At 42.9% G+C, this 9,981-nt stretch overlaps 1 protein-coding gene across 2 annotated transcripts; it reads left to right on the top strand.

Annotated features, from left to right (window-relative positions):
* Positions 1-466: 466 nt before the first annotated feature.
* Positions 467-7,931, top strand: PDP1 (pyruvate dehyrogenase phosphatase catalytic subunit 1). 2 transcript variants are annotated; one of them, XM_029959251.1, is made up of 2 exons: positions 467-505; positions 3,997-7,931. In XM_029959251.1, the coding sequence occupies exon 2, from the start codon at positions 4,041-4,043 to the stop codon at positions 5,646-5,648; it is 1,608 nt and encodes a 535-aa protein (XP_029815111.1). In that variant the 5' UTR covers positions 467-505; positions 3,997-4,040; the 3' UTR covers positions 5,649-7,931. The 2 variants fall into 2 exon arrangements, with proteins under 2 accessions (XP_029815111.1, XP_008920362.1); XM_008922114.3 differs by lacking the exon at positions 467-505 and adding an exon at positions 754-951.
* The last annotated feature ends 2,050 nt before the right edge of the window (positions 7,932-9,981 follow it).

Genomic DNA, 9,981 nt, shown 5'->3' with positions numbered 1-9,981 from the left:
CTTGCGGAGTTAACGTGCTTTGTGACTGTTAAAAGGAACTTCACGAAGATTTCAAGGGGGAACCCCCTCACACATTTCCCCCTGGAAAACGAGGGCCCGGCCGGGCTCGCCCTCCCCGCGCGCTGGGCGTGGGGGTGCGTGGGGGTGCGGCGGATGTGCCGCGCGCCGCCGCCTACCGCAGTTCCGCGCCTTCCCGCTACTGCGCGGATGCCGCGCGCACGCAGCGCCCCATGCTGCCTCCCGCACCCCACGCGCGCTTCCGCAGCCTCCGCTTTTAACGTAGACCCGCTTGGCCCTTCTCGGCAAAGCCAATTGGGACGGCGCGCCGCGCGCGCAGCTCTTTACTCAAGCGGCGGCGCAAGAGCCGCGGGCGTTTGAGAGGGGCTGCTGGGGGTCGCGGGAGGTTGGTGGCGCGTGCGGGGTTTGTCGCGCCTTTTCACCCGCCTCTCTTCCCTGTGCCGCATGGTCCTTCCACCCGCCTCCTTGTGCTGCCTGAAGGGGCCAGGTCTGTGCCCGGACGGGGCGGAGGGAGAGGAGGTGGTCGTCGTGCCGGAGGCGGGCGGGCGGCTGTGGGAGGGTGCGGCATGTTCGGGACCGGCGCAGCGCTCTGAGCGCGCAGCGCTGTCCCGCGGCGGCGGCCGGGCGGGCGGGCTCGCTTCGCCCTGCCGGAAGGGACAGCGGCGGCGGCGGGGCTCGGTGCGGGGCGATCGCTGCGGCGCACGCTGGCTCGGTCCCATCGCCGAGCGGGCGGCGGCGCCGGGCGCCCGCAGAAGGGCTGTGTGCGTGTCTCCTCCTGTCTGCCGTCCTGCCTCCGTGCCGGAGCTCTGCGCCTTCTCTAACAAACTCTCTGCCTTGCTTCTCCCCCCGCCCCCCGGGCTTCTGCTTTGTGGATGTTGGCGGCTTCATGTTGTGACAGGAGAATGTGTGTGTGTCCTGGGCCCAGGCGGATCGGTATGTATGTCCCTGCGTGGAACGACGGGCTCGGGGGTCAGATGGGATCCGGGGAAGGGGCTACCGGGCTGGGCTGTGTCCGAGGGCTGAGGCGTGGGGGGAGGATTAGCGGTGCTGCTTGGGTTCAGTGCTTCTTGTTCCTCCTCCCCACCTCCATCCTCTACAACAGGCTCGTTCAGGTCTGTAAGGTGTAGGAAGGGCACCCAGGGGAAGTCTTATTAGCTGAAGCCATAGGTGTCTTTGGCACAGTGTTATGGAGGAACCTGTCTGTGCTGTGTCAGTTGACCTTACTGGTACAGCTAGAACATCCCTTTATTAAACGAGGGGATATTTTTCTGTTTTTTTTTAGTATAGTAGTATAAAAGCCATACATTGACCACCTGACTCATTATTGGCTGTACTATGTTTGCAGCTTGAAAAGTAACATTTGTACCCTGTTCAGAGCTTGGAGAGATGTTTACACTGCATCAGTTCTAATCTCTTGACAAATCTTCATTGAACTGTAAAATTTCTACTTCACCTCTTTTTCTTCTCTGCCATCTTTTGATCAATCATAATGAACTTGGGATCTTAAAGTAATTATTTAAAGGCTAGATGGGGTGTCTGGTTATATTTGGGACATCTGTGTTGTGGGGATAAATGGGAGAGACTTAGAATTTCAGTTCAGGTTGGGAAACTTGAAATTTTGCATTTGCTTCATCAACTTCATAGGATTTATTAAATCTAGTATGTGAAACAAACTGATCTCTTAAGCTAATGTAGATCTAGTGTAAATGATACAGACCATGGATTATTTGAGGCCAACTTTCTACTACTTCCTCTTGGATTTCCTGTAATATTTAATAAACTAATGATTAAAAATCAGCAAAATATCCTCCAGTGGTGATGCAGAGCCATTACAACAGTGGTATATTGGTATTTTTGCTTCATCATGGACCAACAACAAAACTGTCAGAACAGTTGTGGCACCACTGAGGGTCAGCACTGAACACAAATGCTGAGCAGTCAGGAGAACCTGACTCAGTTAGACTCTAATGGGAGACCAGTGCTGAATCCAAGGTGCTGCTGTAGGCCAGGCACATCCATAGAACCTTGAGGTTACCGTTCTGTAAGCAAAATTGTTGCTTTTAAATGTCACCTGAAGAAATATACATAACTGTTACCAAAATAGATCCTTTATAATTAGAAGGCAGTGAATATTTGGAGTTGCAGTCTACTGCTGTCATGCTCTGTGCATGTGAAACTTGGACTGGAGAAAAAGACTTTGAAAAGCAAATGGGTAACAGAAATTTAGTATTCATCTGGAAGTTTGAGCCAATATGCTGCTGCTGAGCATCTGGACTACAACCAGAGCTCTTCTTGTAGCTGCATAACAGAAAACTGACCAGTTCACTCTTCACAGCTGTCAGTGGGAGACATGGAGAGGTCAATGGACAAGATTTTTTGTCAATCTAAGTCAAGAGTGACAGTCACTCATTAAGACTGGGAAGCCGGTGGAGTAATAGCAACATGAATTCTGCTTTGCTTTTGGCAGTTATGTATCTTGCAACAGAGAAATGGACTCCACTCCAGGTTACATAAGGAAAAGAAGCAAGCTTGGAGGGAAGAATGTGACTTGCTTGCCTCTCTTGAAACAGAGTGAATGGGGTGAAGTTTCATATATTTCTAGACACTTCTCAGCTGGTCTGAGTGATCAGAATCCTATGGCTGAAGCTATGGAAAGCTCAGGGAATAGAGTGATTACAGAATGCAGTTCTGTCTGTATTGCACGATCCTTTAGATTGAGTATTGGGGCTTGCTGCATATTTTATAGCAGTGTCTCATCTGAAATACTGTAGTACTTGGCTAAAAAAAAATCAATTTAGTGACTGAAGCACCTTGCATAACACAGCAATATTCATTTTTTTCAGTAAAACAAATCTGAGAATGGTGCTGATAGATTAGTACTTATGACTGCAGTAAGCCTTTTAATGGTCTTTTCTGAGAAGAAGCTTTTATGATGGAACTTGATCATAAAAGTTAGAGAAAATTGAATTCTCCTTAACTGCATGTACTTCGCACGAGGCACAGTTCAATTCCATTTCCATTCTGGAATTGTTTCCTCAAGTATGACACTGTAGAAGACTTCCTGATAATGAAGCATAGTGAATAAGACTTTTGAGAGATACACTAATGTTGTGATTTGGTATGTAAATGGGAAAAAGGAAGCGTATATTAGAATGATCTTTCTTCAGGGGAATGAAAAATAAGGAAACATTTTAGATGTGGCAAGTAGTATAATTTTTTTTGATATTGAACTTAATAGTTTATCTTAATACTGAACTAGCATTAGTCTATTGAGCAGGGTTTTATTCTAGTCATGGAAGCAAACACAGTTTGGATGTAGTTCTTCAATTGAATAGCTTCCTAAAGTGTTTTATAGTTCTAAAACTCACTGGAGTAGATGAGCTGTTAGTAAGATGTGGTTACAAAAAGAATATCTGCTCTTTATGACCTACTGCTTGCTTCTGTCATCTAAACCATCTTCATTTTAAACCCAGTTGTATGTCGTCTTTAAGTTGTTCTTGAGTCTTACTGTTAGATGCTTTCTCTTCTTTAGCCTTATAGAAAGACAGAGTTTTCCTCCCTGTGTGCCCTGACATCTGACTCTGACATCTGTGAAATCACCAGGAAAGCAAATACCTATGAAAGCCCTGTAGAAGGTGACAATACTGTAGAGTGGTCCATGATGACTGTTGTCCTAAGTTCTTTGAAGCTTTTTGTCTGTCTGGCTGATGTTTTCACTTCCTGCCTGCTACCTGAGTGGGTATAAGAGCTAAAATATCTATTCTGAACTGAAGTGTGGTATAGCTTTTTTGTTACAGCCCAATGTAGTGTCTATAAACAAACACCTCTTAATGCCTTTCTTTGTCAAGCCCTCTGAAGCTATGAAGTCGATATAAGGAACTCGGTTAGGGGCTGTAAACATCTTAACACAGACCTTGGGGGGCGGGGTAAGAATCTGTTGGCTGTCCCCATAAGCACAGTTGTTCTCTTGTCTTTCAGCAATTCCAGTCCGAAGCTCCAGGCTACCATTGTTGTCTGATGCCATGCCAGCACCAGCTCATCTGTTCCCATTGATTCGTAACTGTGAGATTAGCAGAATAGGCAGCACTGCGTGTTACTGCCACCATAGACATCTGTGTTGTTTGTCATCTCATTTTGCTCACAGTCACTTCAGATATGCACCACAGAAGAAATTTGCAGCACTTTATAGGCCAAAGGAGAACTTTAATCACTTCATTCACACAAGGGATCATGCTTCTGCGTCACAGAGGTTTTACCTCACTCCTCCACAGGTCAACAGCATCCTGAAGGCAAATGAGTACAGTTTCAAAGTCCCAGAATTTGATGGTAAAAATGTAAGTTCTGTTCTTGGATTTGATAGCAACCAATTGCCTGCTAATGCTCCGATAGAGGACCGGAGGAGCGCTGCCACATGTTTACAGACAAGAGGGATGCTTCTGGGTGTGTTTGATGGCCACGCAGGCTGTGCTTGTGCTCAAGCTGTAAGTGAAAGACTGTTTTACTACATTGCTGTCTCTTTGTTACCTCATGAGACTTTACTTGAAATAGAAAATGCTGTGGAAAGTGGCAGAGCTCTGTTGCCCATTTTACAGTGGCACAAGCATCCCAATGATTATTTTAGCAAAGAAGCTTCCAAGCTTTATTTCAACAGTCTAAGAACTTACTGGCAGGAGCTGATTGATCTCAACAGTGGAGAGACTACTGATGTGAGAGAAGCTTTAATTAATGCTTTTAAGAGGCTTGATAACGATATTTCTTTGGAAGCTCAAGTAGGAGATCCAAATTCTTTTCTCAACTATCTAGTACTGCGAGTGGCATTTTCTGGTGCAACTGCCTGTGTAGCTCATGTAGATGGTGTTGACTTGCACATTGCAAACACAGGTGACAGTAGAGCAATGCTTGGGGTTCAGGAAGAAGATGGATCTTGGTCTGCAGTTACTTTGTCCTATGACCACAATGCACAAAATGAACATGAAGTGGAACGTGTGAAAACGGAGCATCCAAAATCTGAAGAGAAAACTCTTGTGAAACAAGATCGTCTCTTGGGTCTCCTAATGCCTTTCAGAGCTTTTGGTGATGTGAAGTTTAAATGGAGTATCGAACTGCAGAAGAGAGTAATAGAATCAGGCCCAGATCAGCTGAATGACAATGAATATACAAAGTTCATTCCTCCAAACTATCACACTCCCCCATACCTCACAGCTGAACCAGAAGTCATATATCACAAATTACGGCCACAGGATAAGTTCCTGGTTTTGGCTACAGATGGACTGTGGGAGACGATGCACAGGCAAGATGTGGCTAGAATTGTAGGGGAGTACCTCACTGGTGTTCACCACCAACAGCCAATAGCTGTTGGTGGGTATAAGGTAACTTTGGGACAGATGCATGGTCTCTTAACAGAAAGGAGAGCAAGAATCTCTTCAGTATTTGAAGATCAGAATGCAGCGACTCACCTGATCCGACATGCAGTGGGTAACAATGAGTTTGGAACTGTGGATCATGAGCGACTGTCCAAGATGCTTAGTCTTCCAGAAGAGCTGGCTCGAATGTATAGGGATGACATTACAATTATTGTGGTGCAGTTCAATTCACATGTTATAGGTGCGTGTCAAAATGAGGAACTGTGAATTTAATGTAATGAACTAATTACGAAAGTTGTAACAATGGCCAGTATGAGCAGCAAATTAAAAACATCCACCCAACAATAAAACCCCAAAAAAGCCTTTGGCAAACAAATTGTTTGTTTGCTAGATTCAGCATATCCATTGTTCCTGCCTTTCCCCAGAGCTCTAAATACATGGGAAGTGCTATTGACCTAATAAAAAACTTGAAGAGGATGTCACAGTTTGGGAAAAGAGGCTTTTATAACAGCTTTGCACTGTTGGTTTCATGAATGCTGCTAGAACAATGTCTTGAATTTGGCAGATTTGGGTGAGGGAGGGAAGTAGGATGAAGAATTAACTATCAAAGATCTGGCTAGAAACAAAACCTGTTTATAAAATATCTGCAAATATCTATAAGAAGAGATGAGTAAAAATGTTGCTGAATTTTTTTATGGGGCTAATTCTTGCTATGGTTATGTATAAATGTATTGTCTATTGTTTCTTCAAAGGCCACTTTAACCAAGTAAGTCTTCAGTGTAACAAAGTTGTCTCACTTTCATATGGACAATGTCATTCACATAAGGATGTTTGTCTAAGTGTTAACTTTCAGTGCAGGTCTAAGCCATAATCAGTACCTGAGATTGTTACAGCTTAATCATAATCTTATGCACAGTAACTTCTAAATTTCTTGTGCATTAATATTTGGCTGTGGGTTTCTGATCAACCCGTAGGGCAATAATACATTACAACATACAGCAAGATACCAGATACCTTCGTGGAGGACTTCAATTTGCACTCCTTCAGACTTTTCAGAAAGTCAGTGTTGTTGTTTAAGGCTGTGTTTGCTTTCCTAGAGGTTATGTCCTTCATGGACTCCACCACTGTCTGGTGTTGCTTGTCTAGTAAATAAGTTTTTACCTGAAAAGATCAGGAAATCATTGCTAACCTCTTTGTGGCTTTGTAATTTGCACTCATTTTCATTTTGGCTATTTCAAATGGTCACATCGGAAGTCCCTCACTTTGGGTTAAAAACTACAAATTACAAAAAATTGAAGTACAGCTTGTAAATAGCATTTTAATTGGGAAACTAACTGGCATGCATGTGTATGTTCAGTGGCTATTTCTAGCAACTTCTTTTACTTGTGTGTTTCTGGACAGCTGCTTTATGCATGTTCTCACAGTCCAGAATGCTATCACACAGCAATCTCTGAAATGGGTCTCTCTGTCTTGTAATGGTTTAATTTGAACTTAAAAAGATTGGCTATACTTATGTGCTGAAGTTGTTGGGCTTGTAATTATAGAAAGTAGGGACTGACAGCTAATTGGTCATCATTGTATCTAATTTAGGCATGTTGATGTATTTTAACCTGGCGTTAGATTAAAAACTCAAATGCTGACTGAAATACTTGATGACTGAGAGAACACATGCAGTTTGATTCCTGTGTTGCAGAGAACAATGATAGGTCAGCTTATTTCACTTTACCAAGGTGTTTCAGTTAAAATACCTCCCTAGCCTTCATCATAGCTAGTTAAATCAACACTCTTATCAATTAACCAAAATATGCTAGGTTTCTAAAGTGGCATTTTCACTACATATAAATCTTGCCAATTAATGCTGCTGTTCCATAGGATACACTTGTTTTGGACAACAAACTTGTCCTATAGTGAACATTGGCTCCTCAAACTCACAAATGCTATGTGTACTCAGTGGCCTGCAGCTTGAGTATGGCTGTTTCTTTACCTGACCTAAGTATCAGCATCAGTATTGCTGTAAGGTTAATGATATCTAAGTTCACATTCAAGATATGCACAACCCTTCTTTATTTGAAGGGAAAAGGGGAACTCTAAAATGCTTAGACAATTACTGGCTGTTGACATTGCTTCTGTATCTTGTGTTTTGGTGACTGTGTCATTAACTAGGTCAATAGATTTTGTTCTAGCATTCAAATGCAGTATGTAATCTCAGCTGTTGCAGTATTTAACTTTCTTTTTTTACTGTTAAAGGTCTATTACATGTATTGATGTACTTACCCTATGATTGTTAGTATGGGTTTGGTACAAGTCATAGCTGAAACAAATGCACATTGGTCCCATGGATACAACTTTTATTGAAGAAACGCTGCTTTTTGTAGTAAAGATGCATATATATATATATATAGGGTCAGACAAAAGAATATTTATGTATTGCTTGGAGACTTGCTCGGTATGTATGCAGTGAACAGAAGCAGCATAACTGCCTGCTGAACAGGTGGTCTGAACAAACATCTTTTAACAGATTCCAATAAAACGATCAATTATGCAAAAATCCACGTGTGTTGAATTGATGTAGAATGTGATTTCTATTCTGCTAGGACCGAGCTTATGAACTGCTTATATTTCAAGACTTTGTTCCTTTGTGTTGTCCCTGTTATGAATAGAGCAGATGGCCAAACAAAGTGAAGTATAAATAGAAACAGACTGAGAGTTGAACGTCTGAACTCTTAAATGCCACTGTGAGGCTTGAACACCTACATCAGGCATGCTGGTGCTGCCTCCCCCAGGCAGCAGAACTCAAATCCTTCCATCAGTATCGCTGCATGTCTCAGTGCCCAGCACCTCAGGAATACCTCTGGATCCAGTGCTGCTGATGAAGCAGCATAATTTGAGATCACAGAGCTGTGTACTGTACTGTGTATAGAGCAATACAGCATTTCATAAACAATCTAAAACGTGTGTGGATTAAATTGGCATAAGAATGAACTGATCATGAACTAAATGGAAACAGCTCTTCTGTCACAGGCTGTGGACATGTTGTTTGCATTGTCTACCAGAATTGTTGCATTGCAGAAAGTACAGTTTTTGTGTATGTAAGGGGGATGCTGTGATTACTTTTCCAGATAAGGATTTCACAGCTGCAAATACATGGCTCAACTGAAGAGGGTGGCTGAATCTTGATAGTCACCATGAGACCTCAAATTCACCTTAATCTTTAAAACTGTTCTTGATAAATATCAACAGAATTGTTTAAGTGATATTAGGTAAGAGAGGAATGGGAGATCTCCTGTTAGTCTGCACATAGTGGTATGTGCATTGTGTTTTCTTTGGACAGCATTTTACAACTATTGCTGTGATAACTTCTGTATTCTCAGTTTGCTGTAGAATCACGAAGGTTGGAGAAGACCTCTAAGGTCATTGAATCAAACTGTTAACCTACTGTTGCCAGGTCTGCCACTAAATCATTTGATGAATGAATTTTTCATAATATCTAATCTAAACCTCCCCTGCCACAACTTGAGTCAGTCTCCTCTTGTCCGATCACTTGGTACCTGGGAAAAAAGTCTGACTCTCACCTGTTTACAGTCTCCTTTCAGGTAGTTGTAAAGAGCAGTTAAGATCCCTCCACTGAGCCTCCTTCTCTCCAGACTAATCAACCCCTACTCCCTTAGCTGCTTCTCCTAAGACTTGTGCTCCAATGTCCATGTGCAATCTATGTGCGTGACTTAGTGAGCACAGAACTTAATAAAATACTTAATAAAGTATTTTCCCTTTCCACTCATTTCCTCGTTGTAGGGCAGAGTTTTGCATATAGCAGACTTGTGAAACGCAAGAGTGTAGTCTCAACATGAGATGCTGTTTGAAGTTAGTCTCTTAAACTTATGTCTCTCTGCTTGGAACAATTCTGGAGTGAGATGTTTCTGGTAACGTTCTGATAAATACTCTGCAGAAGGCTTAGGCTGCTCTGTTCTTCCTCACAGCGGAAGCATATTTGTAATGAGATTACCTGATGTAGATGGATAATTCAGGTTTCTGATTCTAAGCATCTGTGGTGACCTAAGCTCCCTGATACAGGCAGTTCATGAGGTTTCATGACAAACAAATATGTGCTTTCTGATTTGCACCAATGACTGTTGTAGCAAAGACTGCTGATTACTCGTAAGTGCTGCTGCATGACAGTCCAAGAACAGTGCTAGCACAAGGCATTTTGAGATGCCAAGGTAATTGGCATCTTTTAGTTGATACACTTGATCCTAGGGAAGAAACACATGCAGCTTCTGATTGTTGTTCGGGAATATATAAATAGAAACAAAATCTGTGGAAGTAGATTTTAAAAGCAGCAACCTTCCCTCCTTTGTCCCTTGTCCCTTTCCCTTTCTCTCTAGCACCCTTGTTTACACATTCCTTAACCCTCTTACCCCATTCTATGTTCCCTATATCACTCATACCCCTGAATATAGCAGAAATGTTTAGTCTTTTGTCAAGGCAAGGCCTAGATTGTTGGCAAAACAGCATATCAGGGCCTAAGCCACAGAACACGGTCAAAAATTGGGTGACTATGTACCCTTTGTGCTCTGAGGGAGAGGAAGATGGGATGAACGGG

This window comes from Manacus vitellinus, unplaced genomic scaffold (assembly GCF_001715985.3).
Source record: "Manacus vitellinus isolate BGI_N305 unplaced genomic scaffold, ASM171598v3 scaffold_1_pilon, whole genome shotgun sequence".
Taxonomy (NCBI): Eukaryota; Metazoa; Chordata; class Aves; order Passeriformes; family Pipridae; genus Manacus; species Manacus vitellinus.
The sequence above is the reverse complement of the archived record's forward strand: the minus strand, read 5'-3'. Positions and strand labels throughout refer to the sequence as shown.

Coding starts and splice junctions, on each gene's coding strand:
- PDP1 (XM_008922114.3), top strand. CDS start 891: ATGTTGGCGGCTTCATGTTGTGACAGGAGAATGTGTGTGTGTCCTGGG. Junction 952..3,996: donor TCCTGGGCCCAGGCGGATCG/GTATGTATGTCC, acceptor CTTGTCTTTCAG/CAATTCCAGTCCGAAGCTCC.